This window comes from Amblyomma americanum, chromosome 4 (genome assembly GCF_052857255.1).
Source record: "Amblyomma americanum isolate KBUSLIRL-KWMA chromosome 4, ASM5285725v1, whole genome shotgun sequence".
NCBI lineage: Eukaryota > Metazoa > Arthropoda > Arachnida > Ixodida > Ixodidae > Amblyomma > Amblyomma americanum.
The window spans coordinates 208,617,317-208,636,974 of NC_135500.1; the positions used below are offsets into that span (position 1 = coordinate 208,617,317).

General features: G+C 49.4%; 1 protein-coding gene across 1 annotated transcript; it reads right to left on the reverse strand.

Moving 5' to 3' along the window:
- Positions 1-9,742: 9,742 nt before the first annotated feature.
- On the reverse strand, positions 9,743-15,421 carry LOC144129993 (uncharacterized). Its single transcript, XM_077664042.1, has 3 exons — positions 15,009-15,421; positions 10,421-10,633; positions 9,743-10,037 (listed from the first exon to the last, which is right to left on the reverse strand). Exons 1-3 carry the CDS (start codon positions 15,302-15,304, stop codon positions 9,743-9,745), a joined length of 804 nt encoding a protein of 267 aa, XP_077520168.1. The 5' UTR covers positions 15,305-15,421.
- Positions 15,422-19,658: the final 4,237 nt, after the last annotated feature.

Sequence of the window (19,658 nt, forward strand, 5' to 3'; positions counted from 1 at the left end):
CCTAACGTACGTATAGGAAAAGGGAATGCACAGTCTTGGTCAAAAATCTTAAGGCCAAAGGCTTTTCGCTTCAGTCACGTACCAGAGCCATCACGGCACTATTAAAGACCGAATGATCTTGAAATGCTAGCAGAAGGTTTCTTTTTTTGCGGTAGAGAAGCTTCCTGCTTGACTAGTGTTTTCAATGATACGCTACACGGAGCATTCTAGGAACGTTCATTTCGCTGCAGCCGAATCCTGTGGCCTTAAAACTTTCGACCAAGACTGTACCTTCCTACACCTTGCCAACCGGAACCCTTCGCCTGTCACACTCTCTTCGTCTTCCCTCTTCGACTTGCATTTCAATCGGATTTTGTTCTCTCCACTTTTACGCCTGTCAACATTGGCAGGTGGCCGCTGGAAGGTGAAGGCTCACCCCCTGACAGGATGGCTTTTTCGCTAGCAAGGCATCTAGTGCTAACGGACTCAAAAAAATTGTCACAGCTAAACTTAGCAGCTGAGCACATTAGTCAGCGAGAGGTTATTGACACCAGCGGCCGAGATGTTATCAATAGCAAAGGGCCCGGTACGGCTGCCTCATAGTTGTCCGCAGCTAGGCCGGGAACGCAGGCGGCGGCTTAGCTCTGCTTCCCGCATGCCGTCTTCGAAGAAAAACACTCACAGCAGCGACGCCGCGCGGCGCGGCTGCCCAAGCGTCTCGGGTTACGGGCTCGGTCGAATGATACGAAGCCCCCCTGTGCGACCGACTGCTCTCGGATGCACAAGGCTGCGTTCGAAAAACAGCTCCGCCAGTAACTGCTGCGCCTCTTCGCAGCTGGTACTTCCCGTCTCTCCCGCCATCGTCATGGCCGTTGGTCACGGCCGGGGGGCGTAGGGATGAAGGCTCGCGCTGAGACGTTTCGCCGCCATGCAGGCCACTCACACCTATCGCAATGTCGTCGATGGGGGTACCGAGAGCGCACTCTATGCGAACACACCATGGGGTGGACCACTGGCGCAGCGAAAGCAATAAACGATTTTCCTTCGCAGGTCTCAAGCACTGCTGAAAAGCTGGCAATCTCCCGCTATCGCGCCTGACTGGCTTCAGTGGCCTCACTGAAGACTGTCCCAGGAGACGCCTCATAAACCGTAAGAGATGCAGCTCACGCGGCAAAAAACGCTTCAGCTTCCATTAAGACGCCGATGACGCTCCATACCTGGCCTTGGAGGAGGTCCCGTGTTTTTGGTTAATGCTGCAGTGCTTCCGAGACGTCTGGCGCTCCGGCTTCCGAGGCCGACTCGGCCCAGCCGGCTCAGGAGACATGGGTGAGCTACGCGAGCTGGCCGGCTTCCGGGCCGTAGAGGGGCTTCGGCGAGTGATGATGTCAGGATTCATGGCGGTGCCTCCTGCCGTTGGTGCTTCGCGGTTTCGAGTGCGCGCCATCGCGTGTGCTCGAGACGCTAGTGAAGTGGACGAAGAAGAAAAGCTAATGCTGACCCTATCCCCTGCCCTATCCACTGCCGTGGGTATGTCGTTGTTGTTGCCCGCCGCGGTTGATCAGTGGTTAGGTCACTCGGCTACTGATCCGGAGTTCCCGGATTCGAACCCGACGCGGCGGCTGCGTTTTTATGGAGGAAAAAAGCTAAGGCGCCCGTATGCTGTGCGATGTCAGTGCACGTTAAAGATCCCCAGGTGGTCGAAATTATTCCAGAGCCCTCCACTACGGCACCTATTCTTTCACTTCCTCCTATATCCCTTCCCTTACGGCGCGGTTCAGGTGTTCAACGATATATGAGACAGATAATGCGCCATTTCCTTTCCCAAAACCTATTATTATTATTATTATTATTATTATTATTATTATTATTATTATTATTATTATTATTATTATTATTATTATTATTATTATTATTATTTTGTTGTTGTTGTTGTTGCCTGAAAGGCTATGACGTCCTACCATGCTTTGCATTTACTAAGAGAGTAAACCATAACTGCTATGCCATGTTTCAAGAAATAAAATTTTATCTCTGTTTACGTGGTATATTTATTATTCATGACGATACTACGATGAATAACCGAAAAATTCGAAATTAGTCACCTGTTCGTAGCTGCATGCTTGTTGAAAGTTGTCGTGTTGCAGTTGGGGTCAGGGCTTGCAATCACTGACCTTGCAGCAGAATCTTTTCCTCCCTTGTAGTTTCCAGTTTGGCTCTGCTTTGATAAATGTGTAGGAAAATGCTGTTTGTGCAATACAGTGAGGATTTAATGTAAATTTGCGAGCACGAATGAAACCATCAATGCACTTGCCACTGTTTCTTCCAAAGGCGCCCACTGTTCGCACCCTTACTTACGGATAAGCAAAAACTTGCAGAGCTTACAGTTGAGCTATATAGTTAGATTGAATAGGGCCCGTCTTTGGGGTTAGTGCACTTTATCTAAATTTTCACCTTTCCGTATCTACTTCGTGCACGAGCATTTCTCAGAAGAAATCACTGGTCACTCAGGTCATATTCGTCATGCGAAATGGACAATCCTCTGGTCTGTCCTACACCTAACGCTTTGTGCGTGCAGGCACGTGGGAGCAGATTTCGCTGTGCAGAACGATTTGACTGCAAACTCCGCATATCTGAGTGCGAGCAAGTAAGGGTGAGCTACTGGGCTAGCTAACGCATTTTGCAATGATCATTCAGAAAAAAAAAGAAATTTTATTTTGTCGACGGCATCAAAAATATTCACAGGGCTCGCTCGTGAACATGCGAACATTTTCAGCCTTCAACCAATGCCCACGCAGCGTAATACAGGCAGCGAGCGTTTGCATTTCGTCTTGTACATTTGACACGGAACAAACACATAATGCATTGAGCCAAAACACTGGCTAATCTATAGCCATTTTGATAGTGAATATTTTGCTCCTCAGGATTTCAGATATACTTGTGGCCTTACAACAGGAAAACGGTGCTGTTGTTTCAGTAATCTTCAGTCACCAGAGAGGCGCAGCAGATTTTATGGACTGTGATTGAAATAAATAGTAACGCGAGTATTGAGACAATTTGGTGGAAGCCTTATAGAGCAAAGACGGCTCAAGAAGCCGGTTGCGGCGACCTAACCTTCATATAAGGCATACAGCTTCCATCCGATGAGTCGCTTTGCTGCGCCCGCATGGTTTCAGCGTTGGCATGCTCAGCGATTTTCGCAAGGGTATGAGGCAGTCAGTCCTGTTCAACCTTCTCTAAACACACGTATCCTTGCTAGGCAAAACGTAGCGAGCGAGCACAACGTTCCAAGTCCAGCCAAAAAAGTTCTAAGAGAGGCTCGTTAAAGACATTAGAGCGAATACTGCAGAGGTGGAAATGGATGCATAACATTAAATTACATACATATACGGGAGGCGACATATAAGTGTACGTGCACTACGGGCGGTCGTTTTTAACTTGGACTCGATATAAATTTCTTTTTTCCAGCAGTCCCCAAAAATAACTTGCGCCAAAGTGGTCACAGATTAATCATCCACAAGAGAAATCACAATATAACGAAGTACAATTAAGCACATGGAAACACAATCGCCGCTAGGAAGAAATAGTTGAACACGGTGAGCGCAGCGCTGGCCTCTTGCACTCAAACGCATGTGCGAACGCTTCCGAGTGAAGAACACCGTAACGGCAGACTTTGGACAGCACGGCGTCGCCGCACGTGGTCTGGCAGAAGCGGCGAAAGAACAACCTCTGCCTCGCCCTGACGGTGCTGCCCCCTTCGTCGACTTGGGATCTATTCGTCGAAGACTTCACGGCTACGTCCAGCACCCATGGCAGGAAGAGCACGAGGCGCAGAGCGTCGTAGTTGAACTCCTCGCCCACGCTGGTAGCAGCGTGGTCGGCAGCGCAGCGCTCGTAGGCGGTCATGTTTTTGACACTTGCGTTGCTTTGCCTGCGAAATAGTATGTCATTAGTAACAGGGAGCTTTAGCACCGAGACAGGCCTTCTTTTCACACTGAAATGTATAGAGAAAGCAAAATTACTCCTATTAGATAAATTAGGTGTAATAATTTCAGTTTAATAAACAACGTTTACAAGCAGCTTAAGGGCGTTGAGTGCTCCCCTGATGTTTAAGTGGGACATCTGTGGTTTCCGCGTTCACACGTTTGGTGTTCATTAAAGCAATCGGGGTGACTTTATTACTGGTGCCAGTACAGAACGGTGCCGCCTCGACATCATGACTTCCGTAGGCAATGAACGATCACAAGAGCGGTCGTAAATAGAGTGCATGCTCAGTGGCGAATGGGAGCCTGATATTAGTAGCTCGATGCTGTGCATTGGCAAAAAAAGTTATAGACGTTCAATGAGACTGATGCCGCAAGAGTATGCGTTTTGTGTACCACCTGGATGGAGTAGCCGTTGCCACGGACAGACCGCGCGAGCGGGTGGCGTGGTCCAATTCACAGAATAACCGTGTGGGACGCTGTATACCTCTTCTCCACACTCCCTCACCCACCCCCTTCACCTTCTACCCACTCTTCGTCTACCCGCTAACTTTCACTCTCCTTCCCCTCGCCTGAAAGTGGAGATGGGGATTTCTCTCCCTTCATCGGCCACGTGCTAAACAGGGCTTCAGACGGACGGACGGAGACGTTTTTTAAGCAGGAGGGTTCTAACGCTAACGCATTACAACAATGGGTTGCTGTACTGCCACCCGACAGCGCTGAAGTTCTTTAGTACAGCCCTCCACAAACCTGCCTAGAGCGCTAGAACTCAGTACCGTCTGCGCTCCGCAGCGCACAAAGTGAGGTTTAGCGGCAGCACCTGGTTCGAGACAGAGCATCTTTGAGTACCGTCTGAACACCGGAACCGCGCTATCTCGAACCAGGATCTGCCGCTAGACGTCGCTCTCCGCGCTGCGCTCTAGACAGGTCCGTGGACGACTGTACAGCGCCCACAACGCACAGTATAGCTTGCCTTTCTGCGGTCGTCGCCCTGGTGACCCAGGTGAGGAGAAACTGGACTCCGACCGTCGAGTAATCGAGGCTGGGCTCCGAGGCGTCAACGTGCATGAGGTCTGCCGTAAGCAAAAGCGAGGGCACCGTCATGGTGACATTGGGGTCGGGCCCCATTGCGATGTCCCCATGCAGCTGCTTTTCTGCCGTGGCGTCCGCCGACGGCCAGCCTTCGGCAAGAGGCTGCCTACTCAGCTGGATGATGGACAAGGGGAAGTCCTCGTCCAGGACGGGATCCTCCCGGCTGAGCTCAGCGCTTCTGGTTGAAGCTGCAGTTGACACATCGCAATGGCATTGCAGAGGCGTGAAGCGTTATGACATATTGTGCCGTGTGGCAGGTGGGGCAAATAGCGGTTGAAGGTGAGCTCCAATGTTAAATTGGATTGTTATCGGCGTGCGACCGCTGTGTTTCAAAATGCGGGGTAAAGCTCCACGAATCAAAGAACGCTCCATCTAGAGACGAAGTATTTTCATGCACCGGCACCATGGAGCCAAATAGTGTCTACCATTATGATGTATAACTATGGGTTGCAGAACATGCGCGATTAAATATAATCACCAAATATCCAATCAGCCACTCGAATGACAGCTTTTAAACAAGGAATACGTCAGAAGGGCATGATGATATTAGACATGTTTAGCATACCGGAGACGTACTACCGGAGACGTATACCGGTATACCGGACACCTCTTGCGCATGCGCATAAGCATTGTTGGGGTGAGGGGGAGCCACTGCGCGTGCGCAAGAGGAGTCCGGTAAACCGGTATACGTCTCCAGTAGTACGTCTCCGGCATGCTAAAAACGTCTATTGGCTATGATCGTCACGTAACAAGTCAGGAGATCTAGCGCTGCTGAATACACATTTGGTACTTACAAACCGTTCCCACTGGCATGGCCAGCAACTCCGAGATGTTTGGTCTGAGCGCCGTTGTGACGGAAGCAAGGTTCGCCGCCGAGAGCTTCAGGTCGGCAACCATCTTGTCGAGGTAAAAGCGGGCTTCGGGCGTCTCCACGGTGTGGGCGAGCCAGAACGGAAAGCGAAGCGCGAAGTGTCGAGCAGCAGCTGGTACGCATACCTGGGGCGTACAATGAACAGAAAGGAGGAGGTAGTATCTCCAGAAAAGCGATAGAAAATCTGGTAACATAAAAAAGACAAAACGTGGCAGCGGTTTAACCACGGTTACACCCAAAGGTCGAGCTATAGGTCTGGCCTGGCTAGAAACCGTTTTGCAAGGTTAAACTCTTTACTGCACAGGATTACAAACGATGTCGTCAATGAGTGCAAGCATACAGTCGAAGTCAAATGTCAACGTTCATGGTCAAAGGTCAAGATTAAAGATCAAGGTCAAAGATGAAGGTCAAAGGTCAAGGTCAAAGGCCATACTACTATGGTGGACGTAGCCTTTGAGAGGGTACACCATGACCACCATGATGAATCGAGGTTGCTATGGTATACCCCCCCCCCCCCTTCCTGTTATGCGTAGCTTGACAAAGTTATTCTGTTGCTGTGCTGGCTTATCAAGTTCAGTCAAGGACAGGTATCGCGCCAACATGGCGATCAAATTTTGCATCTAGTAGAGCTATCGCTCTAAAACAACATATAAAAGACAAGCACCAGTCAGAGCAGTCGGAAATCTCATACACAGTGTTAAGACGCCGCTTCATAATTATCCTGCTGCAAGAATTATTTTAATGCGTTTTGTGCAAGCTGAGTTATATGCAGACAGAATTTGAACTTCCGTGTCTTCGCGCCTTTCCCTCTCGCACGCCAAAACGGCGGCGCTCCTCCGCCGGCCCGACCGTACTCGGCCTCTCCCCTACCTCCGCCGGCTGCGGCGCGCGCGGAGTGGCCGCGGGCGCGGTAGCGCGTGACGTATGAAAGAATTTGGCGCTGTGAACCAATGATAACCCCGGCTGGTGACGTCATTTGCATGACGTGACGTCGTATGCCAGCTTTTCGCGCGAAAGAGCGACACCGCGCGTCGCCGCGAGGTGCGAAAGCGGGAATTTTTAAAAATATATTGTAAATTTCCCACTTGCTTATGAAGTCTCGTACGCGGCATGGGCGCTCGGTGGCCTGTGCTCTACATAGTGCAAACATCTTAAAGCCAAGCTCAAACAAACCTTTCAGTGGCCCTTTAAATAGCTGATGATTTTTTCGAACAAGTATACTTACGATTGAAAATTTCACCAACGTTATACTAGTATATGCCAGTCGGGCACCGATCACTTTATACGCTCATGTGTGTCTGCCTTTATGACTGCTGAAGAAACACTGCAGTGGCTGCAATAACTTTATCCATGTGCCGTTAAAATCTTGCCTTTTACCTTAGTGTTGGTGAACTATAGATAATTTCTTGCCTAAAAATGCGTACACTTCTGTGTTCTGGCGCACGATCGGAAGGTCATCTATGGTATGTAGCCGCGGGATTAGAATTTTGTTTAAGTAAATAATTTCTGTGCAAGTGTGTCCCGGCGTTTTAATTTTTTTAGAACATTCGCGAACAGAACGGCTAGCAGTACGGGACATTTTATTAGTGCGAAAAGATGAACCATTTAAATCCGTGTATGTAGAAGCAGCGTTGCTTATTTTTTTTCTCACCTGCTGCGACAATTCATCATCCTGACCATGCTTCGACTGCAGCAGATAGGTGTACTTGACGATGTGCGATGCTGTCAAGAGCAACAAGTAGACGCTGGCGACACTGAGGTTGATGGTACCGAGGAGTTTGATTATGGCCTCGATTTTGTCGAGCGCACGTGCTTGCAAGGATTGCCGCCCGGCGTTCCCGTCGTACGACTCATCGAGTGAAGCGAAGCCCGACAAAGGTGCTGGCAGATTTGTCGACCATACATGTCGGAAGTGGTGGACCGAAGGGTCCACCATCTTTCTGATGTCTTCGACCTGCACGTCCAGAGTCAGTATAGCGTCTTGATATTTTTCAGTCGCGTCCTGCCAGAACTGCACGAGGTAATCGTGGACAAAGCGCCGCAACGGGCTGTCCTGGCTCCGGGACGGCTGGAAGGCGTGGACGAGTGACTCGCCTACGTCCACGAAGACGTAGCTGGGTGCACCGCGCCTCACGCTAAGCGTCGACACGAGGCCCGTTCGGAGACAGCTGCTCACGGCCTTTTCCAGCAGCTCGCCAAGAGTTGGCGCACGGCGCCAGCTTATTTGGTCTATTTGCACTTGTTGCAGGACTTCTTGCACCGACGTCAACGGCTGCTTTTGAGTCTTGTTTGCGGCGAAGTGCAGGCAGGTTGCGTAGAAGCGAGCCATTCGGCAGTCTTGTGGCGAACAACGGCTCGGATCTCGGGCCAGATGCTCCAGACTACGATGCACTCGCACTATGAAAGACAGACGGTTAGCCTGAGCGTAGCTATCAGGCTGGAGTGCTTTGTCATCTTTGTCGGACGGAGCGCCCTGCCACTTCCCGCAGACGTGACGGTAGAAATCGTCGCATGGTTCTACACCGGGGGTGGCGGTCTGCGCCAGCAAAGCGACGACCTCCTTGCACCTGATGGTGGAGCACACGGTGCGGGCGTCCTCCTCGACGTCGTTGTACCAGGTGGGCGTCGCAGTGACGTGGATCACGCGACGCGCCGCGCTGAGGGCGAGGAACAGTAGCAGGGTGACCAGCATCGCTGCGATTACGCACGGCACGACGACGAGGTAGTACAGCGTTGAACCGTCAAAGTCTTCCAGATGGTACTCGGAGAAGGGAATTTTCATGCCAGTCGTCTCTACGCGCATTAGGAAACGTGTACGAGATTACTACGCAATACATGCACACGTTTTGCGGTAGAGAGCAGGGAACACCAAATTTTTGACGGCGCAAGAAAGGACAAGGGATGCAAGACAGCCTCGGTCTACTTACTAACGCTTCGACAAGAGGGCAAGAAGAAAGAGAAGTCCTCTTGTTGACACGTCGGTCAGTATATTGAGGTTTTCCTTGCACCACTTGTGCAAAAATTTAAAACAAAAGAAAACATTTGACAGAAGTGTGTCTGGTTGGGAGATTTAATTTAGGAGCCGGTCCCGAAACGTCGTGTTTTTTCCAAAAAATTTACTTGGTTGGCATCAGTGATCTTTCTTCTGAAAAAATTAAAAAAACATGTTTTCGTAGCTCGTATCAAGTGTTTTCCTCACCTAACTAAAAGCTCTGCCATGACTGAAAGGGGCGTGCGTTCTGTCAAACTGAACGTTTTGTGGGAGTGAGTATCATGTAGCCTGTTCCTATGGGCAGGCTCTAATTGTTTTTAAGCTTTCCAGGGCAAAAAAGAGAACAAAAATCTGAACGCAGAGGGGAAAATGGGCTAGGCGATGGCGGACGGCTCCATTGTGACATGCTGAAACAATGTTGTCGAGTGAGCTCTTCCTGAGCTGTGTTTATCTGTCTTGAGTACAAATAATTTCAACACGTTCTCGTGAAGGAAATATGAGAATTTCGGCGTGGAATACATAATAGAGATGAAGAAACTCGCGCTTTGCACTGTAGCACTGGATTCACAGTGTGCTTCGCAGTGTGCTAACTTTAGAACTGGACAATTATGTGCAAGAAGCAATTAGAGCCCAAAAATTTGATTTGGCCGCCTTATGTGGGGCTTGTAAAGGATTTACTGATAGTATTCAAAGGTTTAGACACATTGCAGGACTATTTATTTATTGAAGACTGGCACTGCACGCAAAAACACTTATTTTACTAAGGATCAGGGTACATTTACGTGGAAATGGTGGTTTTCTCTCGCTTTAGGAGCAACCGGATTGGTTGTTTTAGATGCCTTGATAATATGTTGTGGTCCACTCTACCCTGCACTTCTTGTATGGCGTGTGTGAAATGAAGCAGCAGGTCCGGCACGTACTGGGGGGGACGAACATTCCGGCAGCCACACTTTGGTTCATCGCAGTGCGCGGAGTGACGTCGCCGGTCCTGGCGAAGAGGTAGCCCAGGGGCGCCTCGGAGCGCAAGGAACACTTGGTCGTGGAGCGCAGGCCCCTCTGCAGCGAGTCAATTGCGCCTTCCGTGCTCTGGCCCTCGTTGGACTGCTCAGGGGATGCGCCACTTTCGCTGTAGGGGACAATGCAAAGGTTTCCACGGCTTTCTTCCTTTTTTCGCCGAGCCGAAAAAGTGATAAGCAATGTCGCAGCGCCTCTTTCGCCTGCACGCTTTCGGTTTGACGTCGTCATCACTAAGCGATCTACGTCCGCTGCAGGACGAAAGCCTCTTTTCTTCTGATATCAAATTAACTCTGTCCTGCGAAAGCTGCCACCACCATTTGCAGCCGAATTTGCTCTCAGAAGGAAGCAAGACGAAACATATAAATAAAAATAAATAAGGAAGGAAGGAAGGAAGGAAGGAAGGAAGGAAGGAAGGAAGGAAGGAAGGAAGGAAGGAAGGAAGGAAGGAAGGAAGGAAGGACCCCGCAGCCGGCGAGAGTTCGACTCACGTACCGTGCTCTATCAGAGGGAGCGGATGACTCGTCGGCCTTGGCGTCTTTGCGAATTGTTCTGGTAGAAGAAGATCGTCGATGTGAATCCTGCGTGGCGCCAGGCCGGTGCTTCATCAAAGGTGAAACGGGCGTTTCTTTCTTGGGCTTTTTCGGAATCAGTGCCGCCTCCGCCTTGCGTAGGCGGCTGGCGCTGCGCCGCTTGACTTTGCTGAGGCTGGAAAAATACGAGAGAGCGACAAATTGTCTTCACGGGCCACCGAACAGACCGGTGGGATTCTGAAGTGGCGCTGTTTCTTGACAGCTGTGTCAAGAAATTAAAGTGGGACCTTGATCGGAAGTCCTCAGATCACAGGGTTTGCTTTCGAGTCGTATTTGTTGCGGTGTACTTACGCCCCACGTCAAGGTCAGTATGTTGGGAAAGTTAAACACAAGAATTTTTCCCTTTTCCGAAGAACTGGAACCTCGGGCGGACGCAACTGTCAAACTACACGGCTCAGAAGAAAAGCCCATGGATAGAAGATTTTAGATCGAGGTTGTGGATCGACAAGAGTTTTCGGGTTAAATACATCAAAAATTTAAAACCAGCTCATTAATTTGCTCCCTCTTCTCCACTTTTATCAAGAAGAAGAGGGTGTAAAATATCTTCACGCATTAGTTTTGTATCATTTCTGCTTCGTCAACTGCCGGCGAAAATGTTATTGCACAGCATACATTGTAGATTAAAATGTTTAATTTGTGAGGTCTACGCAGATTCTCTTGGTCTTGTTGCATTTTGTGCAGGCACACATCTCATTATATTCGCGCAAATATAACTCCAGTAGTTTTTACAATTTCGTCACTCACGTATCCCGTCCCGCATCTAAGAGATAACGAGGATTTTCGCATGAATTGTTTGCTTAGCAAAATATGCACAACAGGCCCTTTGAAACGTTAGGGTTGAACTTTCGCCAACTAAAAGCGTAACATTGGCTTTCACACGCAAGATAATGGCGTGGTATCCGGTCACAATCGACGGGCAAATTGTTCCATACGTAACACATCACAAATTCTTAGGTGTTACGATAGACCGTGACCTGTCCTGGACGAAGCACATTTCTGTGCTCAAGATAAAGCTCGACAGCTTTGCAAGCATTGTGCGGTGTATGGCAGGAAAATGTTGGGGTCCCTCTGAGCGATCTTTACTACACGTGTACCAGGCGCTGGTAGTCGGCCTTCTCAGATACAGTGCACCCGTTCTCTCGGGGGTCAGACTATCAGGCCTGCGTGTGCTTGAAAGCGCGCAGGCTCGTGCTTTAAGAGTATGCTTGGGTTTGCCATGTAAAACTTCTACATGGGGCACATTTTATGAGGCCCGCGCCTGCCCAGCACGAATTTATTTTCAACAGGAGCCACTTCGTGTGCATTTGCGGCATCTGACCAGGCATCGTCATCACCCCCTGACTAACATTAGTGCGGTGCGTCCAGATGCAGCCTTTTCAAGAGCCCTTTGGATGCAGCGCAATGCGCTGCCTTCGAACTACGCGCCACACCAGATTGCGGAGGTGCCACTTTGGGCAGTACCAAAACCATCTATACGGACAACAATCCCAGGGATACCAAAGAAAACGCACATTCCAACAATCGGACTGAAACAGCTGGCGCTGTCATACATTACATCTATGTATACTAACACCCAGCATGTTTTCGTGGACGGATCCGTTACGACCACTTCTTCAGCTGCAGCAGTGATAGTGCCAGGAAATGCCTCATGTCACCGTTTCAGGCTCATGCACAAAACGTCCTCTACGGCAACCGAATTGGCAGCCATACGAGAAGCCGTCCTTTATATTGGTCACCAGCCAGCGCAGCAATGGACTATATTCTGCGACTCGAGATCGGCATTACAGGTCGTACAAACTTATCTAAAACCAAGAGCATGCGAGCAGCTGGTTCAACAGATTGTGCTTTTGTTAGCCGAGGCTTTCCACCGCGGCCATATCATAAAGTTTCAATGGATACCGAGCCATTGCGGCATAGCGGGAAACGAGCGTGCTGACGCCGAGGCTCGGATGGCACATAGTGATGGTGCTTTCATTGAGATAGCCTTTTCAAGATCAGACATTGGAGCCTTGTTGGCGCATTTAATGCAGGCGGCAATGCAGTCGCACTGGCATGATCCGAGTCATCAACAGGACCGCGTGTGTAAGCTTGACGCTGGCTCACGATTACATTTCCCATCTGTGGTGGTGCGACGTCATGGGACTTTACTCCACCGGCTACGGCTTGGCGTTGCCTACACCAAACACTATCTTCACAAGATCGGCATCGAAAGTAACCCAAATTGCGCACAGTGCAACACACCAGAGACTATTGGACACCTTCTTTGCGCGTGCCCGAAGTATACTTCTGAAAGAACAACATTGGAGGCGACCGTGAAAAACCTGGACTCTCGCCCTCTCTCTGAGGAAACTCTTCTGGGCGCAAGGACGGGACGTTCTGATTGGTGGCGTGTGACAAAAGCCCTGCTCAACTTTTTGTGTGAAACAGGCCTGGATACTCGTTTGTGACCGCCTGTGCACAACCTACATGGTTAATGACATGTGTCGGTGTTGTGTTGCAGACACCAGTTTTGAGTTTTATGTGTGTCCAGTAACCGCGATGCGAGCGCCAGCCAGTGTTGTGTGTGTGTGTGTGTGTGTGTGCGTGTGCATAGACATCACCCGTGAAACTCATTGTATTATGCCATCATCAGCCTTCATTCACACTTTCCTTTTCCTCCTCTTCCCTTTCCCCTGTGTGGAGTAGCAGGCCAGGGCCCTGTTACCACCGGCCGACCTCTCCGCCTTTCTTTCATTAAAATTCCCTTTCTTCTCTCTCTGAAAGTAGTTACGAGAGGCCTGCATGAAGACGGGGTTTTTGTTCTCACCTGTTGTTCTAATTACCACCTGACGAAAAGTAAGCTTCTTGATTGGACAGCGCATTAAGCGCTGTAGTTTTACACCTCTATCTGCTCAAGAACGGTCGCCATGGGCTTCAGGGAAAGAAGTGATAGGATGAAAAGTTAAAACACGAGAGACAAAAGCAAAACCATGAGATCGTAAACCATGGAAAGGTTGATTTTGACTCGGATATTCAGGTAAATAGACATCGCATGAAAGCATGCAACAGTGGTTGTAAAATAGGAGAAGTTAACAACGAGATTGCAAGTAAATACCTTAATTAAGTGAAGAAAGTTCTACCAAGGACGCATAAGATCAATGCGGTGGATATCACTTAAGCTGTGAAGCCACGCAAGCTCAGAGTAACAAAATATATTTAATCCCTCGAGAGCGCGCTTTCTGTCTGGTGCCGGCAACAGCTTACCAGCTATCCGAATCACAGAGCATGGTTGCTTTAGGCGACATAGATGCGACAACGTACAGCAGCTGTATAGCAGCACACGGCTTTTGTAGAAAGTTGAAAATAACAAGATATTAAATACAGCGAAGGAAATCAATTGCGACCGAGCAATATTGGGATCAGTTACCGAACGACAAAGCCACAGTCACCATAGGGAGTTGTAGCTAGGAAGCTTATTTCTGAAGTTGCTGCGTGGAGCCCACTGTTATGTGTGATCTTTGGAAGATTATGTCGTGTTTTTCAACGAGCACCTTTAAACATTCCAGAAAATAGGGTAGTTGAAATAGATAAAAGCTCAGTTTTTTAAACAACATGCTAATTACAACTCTTAATAACAAAACTGATTAGTGGCAATGGCAAGTTTGCAGCAACGGACCAGACGCTGCCATATCAATCTTTACATAAAGAAAAGCCGTTCTCGAAACCCTGCAGCTCGAAGAAATGCGGTGCTTTTTCCACATAAAAGTGAACTTGGGCGCTTGAGGCGTGGTGGAAGTTCAGTGCAAACGCAACGTCCGCCAATGCCTACGACGTTTAATTCGAGCTGCATGCCTGCATTATTGTACCGCACTAGCGTTTTCTTTTGCGGCGTCGCTTGGTGCGAGAAAAAAGTTTAATCATTGTCAACTGCGGGGACGACATTTTCGAGCGACTTAATTTTTTTAGCTTTCTTGTATCCTCTACCTTTATATCATTTCATCACTCTCCCCCAGTGCAGGGTGTCAAACCAATTTATTCTCCGGGTTAACTTCACCTCCTGTCCTCCTCGTCCTCCAGGGCGCCACTCATGTGCCAAGTTGGATGATATTCTGCTTTGACAACAGGTGAGCTTGCCCGCCGCGGTGGCTCAGTGGTTAGGGCACTCGAATACTGATTCGGAGTTCCCGGGCTCGAACCCGACCGCGGCGGCTGCGTTTTTATGGGGGGAAAACGCTAAGGCGCCCGTGTGCTGTGCGATGTCAGTGCACGTTAAAGATCCCCAGGTGGTCGAAATTATTCCGGAGCCCTCCACTACGGCACCTCTTCCTTCCTTTCTTCTTTCACTCCCTCCTTTATCCCTTCCCTAACGGCGCGGTTCAGGTGCCCAACGATATATGAGACAGATACTGCGCCATTTCCTTTCCCCCCAAAACCAATTAATAATTATTATTAACAGGTGAGCTCGGCAGTTTTCGTTCATGAGAGCTGTTGTTGTAAACGAAATCGCCAACCTGCTCAGCTTTTTCCCGACTCCCTTGCTGGTAGGCTTCCCGGGATCCGGCTTCGAGTCTTCGACGTTCTCCGGCTCTCGAGGAGGAGCGACCGTGGTCTGTGGGCTTCGGGACTCAGTTTCGGCTTCGGCAACTTTGGTCTTTGGCTTTTCGTACTGCGTGACTTGGGTCTGGGAGGGAGTGCGTTGCGAGAGACGAGTGCCCAGCCGCCTGGAGGTGTGCACCTGGAGAGTCGACATCCCGCTGGTTTCCTCTGCCGACGACGTGTCGTCCTGCGGTTGCTCTGGCTTCTTCATGTCTCCGTGCGGAGTGCGTCCCAAGGAGCGTATGCTGGGAAGCTCGCCGATGCTGTTGGAGTCGTAGTGGCTGCGAACCGATAGGCCTAAGAACGCTTTGCACGGCTTGCGCAGACGTGTGCGTACAACCTGCAGCACTATTCTTCTTCTTCCTCTTCTTCTTCCTCTTAAAACATGACACGCAACCACATGCATGGATTGGCAAAGGTGTAGTGGCATAAACAAGGAAAATTCCGCAGAAGATTACGAGAAAATATTAGCGCCAAGCGGGAATTTTGAAAAATCTATGGATGAAAAACGACAGAAGAATATTTAGAGTAAAATAACAAACAGCAGTTTGGTGAGAAAAGAAGAACTCGAAGAATTTTAAAAGAGTTAGCAAATCAACCTACCAGTTGCAGTTATGTAATCATGGAGAATCCCACAAATTGAACCCAATGCGCTCGCCCCGAAGATAATAACACTGACAGAGATTACGGGAGTCCTAACTTGCTAATGAAGTTAGGGACCTCCAGGTAAATTTTTCTCTGAAGTGCGAACTTTAGACAGTAGAGGAGAAAATGGTCTGCAGATGCAACTTCGCCGCATGCGTCACATAGGTTTTTCGGTGTCCACTCACATCTGCATAGCTCTCTTACGTATCCTTCTTCCTTCTCTTTGTCGTCCTTCTCCTTCGCTTCACACCTTGCACGTGCAGACTATGGCGCTTTCTGCACTCACTCACCCATCATCATCGCCATCACCATATCTTTTTAGCATGATATCGCCACTATCCATCCTTGTCCGATCCCCTGTAGAGAGTGTGCACACAGTCGCTAACTACTGCTGCCTGCAATGCTGTTTTTGCCGGCCAGAAAAATATTGCGAGGCAGTGTAACTGGACCAAATTAAGTGAATAAATTTGAAGAAGATACTAGATATAGGTAGAAATGGAACGTGAGGATCAGAAAGAGAACTGTGAAACAATACGCTTTGTATTTTTCTTTTCTAAACTTAGGCTAAGAACTCCCCAGGCAGCGTCTACTCAGATACGCGAATATTCGCAGATGGATGCGTCATTTAGAGCCCAATCAACGGGATTGGCAGTTACTGCCAAATTAATCACACGAGCGTAAGCATATTCCTGAAAAGGCAAGTGCACGTAAGACCGATGTTTCTTGCCAATAGACTCACCTATGGTGCTAGAACTTGGAGGATCACAAAACAGACTAGAAATGAGGCTGAGAAGAATGCAGCTATCGATGGTATGGAAAATTACAGGGGCAACGCTAACCTCTCCATTTGAAAAACGCACAAAAAAGGGGTACGCAATAATTTCGAGCACACACAAAATAAACCAACAATCTTGACGACGCCCTTAGCCGCCGTTAACCGGGCATGTTTGGCGATGATATTAGTTCGATAGTAGTGAAGGGTGGTTTATTGGGACGTGGGAGGCGCCGGCGACGAAGACTCTTGCACAAGTAATCGATGAAGCAGCTGGGCGAGAGGCAGGGCACAAGGAGCAGTTCTCCAGCACGAGCGTCACCCGGCCGCCTCAAGAGGTTCGTCGTCGTTGACCTCGGCACATGGTCATCTTCTTCATTCCAGTATCATTAGTTGATGAAGACGACGATGTGCAGTGCACTGCGCCAGAGTGCGTATATTAGTTGCACAGTGTGTATATTAGATTACACAGAGAGCATTCGCCTCGCGCTAAATGTGGATGAGGATACATTTGCACAACAAGCGGCTCGTCAATTTTTTCCAAACCATGACTGCACCGTTACGTCTCCACCTGACTTAACGGTTGCAGAGCCCGCCGATGGGATTACTTCTGACCTCACCATGGCTGAGTTGCTGGCCTCCATTGAACATTTAAAAACTACTACTACTCCCGGGCACGACGGCACACCTAACTCCTTATTCCGTAACTTGGAAGGGAGGGCTTTGCAAACCCTACTTGATACTTTTAACGAAATGTGGCTTTCTGGCGTCATGACGGGAGACTGGAAGCATTCTATTGTGGTTCCAATACCCAAGTCAGGTCAGCCTTCAGTATCTTTCTCGGCCCTTCGTCCAATTTCTCTTACGCCTACCATCTGCAAGCTTTATGAAAACATTCTAGCAGCACGCTTGTCGTGGTGGCTGGAATCCCATGATTGTTACCCAGATTCCCAAATTGGTTTCCGCCCACAAATTGGACCGGAGGACGGCCTTGTTACTTTGGCTGCTGACGTGCTTGACCACTCTCCGCAGAGTCACCTTGTATACGAACCGTAATCGCTACAGACATAACAAAGGCATATGATAACATCCTTCACTCGGCCATTCTTGCCTCCCTTCAAATTCTTGGTCTCCCTCACGGGTTTCTCCTCTCCATTCACGCCTTTCTGGCAAATCTAACCTTCAGCGTGCGTGTCCACGGAAAGCCCTTTGGTAACTTCGCTTCCAATTGAGGAGTGCCGCAGGGCTCCGTTCTCGCCCCCACATTATTTCATGTGGCTTTAATTCCTCTTGTTCGAGCCCTAGAGACCATCCCTTCTATCCGCGTGCTTGCGTATGCCGATGATATAACCTTGTGGTGCTGTCATCCAGATTCGTCTATTCATCAGTCTGTCCTTCAGCACGCGCTGGATGTATTGACATCTCGCCTCCCACCTCTGGGTCTAACACTCTCTCCCACTAAATCATGTTTCATTCGCATCGGAAATAAAGCCGGCTTACGGAAAGCTCCCCCTTTAAATTTTGCGGTGCATAATTCTCTGACTCCACAGGTAGGAACTGTTCGTATTCTTGATCTTCTCCTCCATACATCTGGGACTGGCACCCCGTGGCTGACAGCCACCCGTAAATCGGCTCACGCTACTCTAGGTCTGATTCGTCGCATAGCTATGCGCTCTGGTGGCGCACGTGCTGATACAGCCCGTCAGCTTGTGCGCTCTATCCTTCAGCCACGGATAGTATATCAGGCACAATTTCAACGTCTCAGCCGCAGGCAGTGGGACTCCCTTGAAGCTATCAATCGTGGGGCTATGCGCGTCATAACATATCTGCCTCGTTTAACACCCATACCTGTGCTACAGGAGTTCGCCCAACTTAATACACTCAGTGAACTCATCGACCAACAGGTGGCAAATAAAGCTCGAAAACAGTCTCTCCAACTTCATCGTTTAAAGACACTTCCCAAGCAGCACAGCTCATCGGCCCAATATTGCAACAGGATGGTCCCATACTGGTCCTTTATAGGGCCAACTTTGCCAATACAGTTCCGATGTTGGGCCGATTACTTGTGCTGCTTGGGTTCCTCAGTAGTCATATTGCCAGCTCACTGACAATCGCCCCACTGTTTCCCCGTCGGTATCAGCAGCGTATCTGCCTGAAGGGTGCATATTATACGCTGATGCATCACATTCTGCAGAGAGGGGAGTTACTGCTGTGTATAGTCCATCTCATCCGCATCTCAACTCTCGCGCGACGTATACTGCGGATACGCGCACTCCCCTAGCGTTGGAACTTCAAGCCATTTACAATGTCATTGCTTCCCTTCCGCTCGTTCCAACATTCAATACAGTTCATATTTATACCGACTCCCGCGCCGCCCTTAAACAGCTTAAGGCTGTTCGACGAACGTTCCAGATTTCACAATCAATTCACGTGCTCTGCGCAAAGTATCCATGTCCTGTGCGCATACACTGGATTTGCGGACATGCCCAGGATCCACATAACATTCAAGCGGATGTCATGACTCATCTTCATACATCAGACGATCCGCCACCTTCCCCTCTTCCCCCAGATCCGTTCCTGTCCCATGTTTCCGATTCCGAAGTTCTGCGCCAGCCAACACGCGCTCTAAATTCCTCCGTGCTCGCACCTTCTCCCCCGTAGTCTTACTCGGCAGGAGGAGGTATCCGTGCGCCGGATTCGGGCAGGGGCGGCTCTGACACCATCTGTCCGTCATCGGTGGCGTGCCAAAGATCTGCCAGCACCTGACAGGTGCCCTCACTGTAGCGCTGCACCGGGCATTTGTGATGTGCTGCACTTGTTGTGGACGTGACTAGCGACGGCTGCTATCAGAAAACGGCTCCTAAGGGAGGTGGGCCTGCGGTGGAACCGCGAAAGTGACTACGTGAAGTTGACTATGGACAACCGTTTCATTAGCAACCTCTGGGACTACCTCAGCGCAACGGGCCTTCACTCCTTCTTTTAACTTTCAATCCCGTGCATTCCTTCCCCCTTTCCCTTTTTTTTTTCACCTTATGCCTCATGGCACACTTCTCGAATAAAAAAAAAGTTGCACAGTTGTATTAGTTGATGAAGACGACGGTGTGCAATGCAAAGCGCGAGTGCGTGTTGCAGTTTAACACGAGGCGAG

What these genes read in the sequence shown, in the direction of transcription:
- LOC144129993 (XM_077664042.1), bottom strand. Translation starts at nt 15,304, where the DNA reads ATGAAGAAGCCAGAGCAACCGCAGGACGACACGTCGTCGGCAGAGGAA. An exon ending in GTCGGGAAAAAGCTGAGCAG is followed by an intron (nt 10,634 to 15,008) that starts GTTGGCGATTTC and finishes GTATTTTTCCAG; the next exon opens with CCTCAGCAAAGTCAAGCGGC. An exon ending in GCTCCCTCTGATAGAGCACG is followed by an intron (nt 10,038 to 10,420) that starts GTACGTGAGTCG and finishes TGTCCCCTACAG; the next exon opens with CGAAAGTGGCGCATCCCCTG.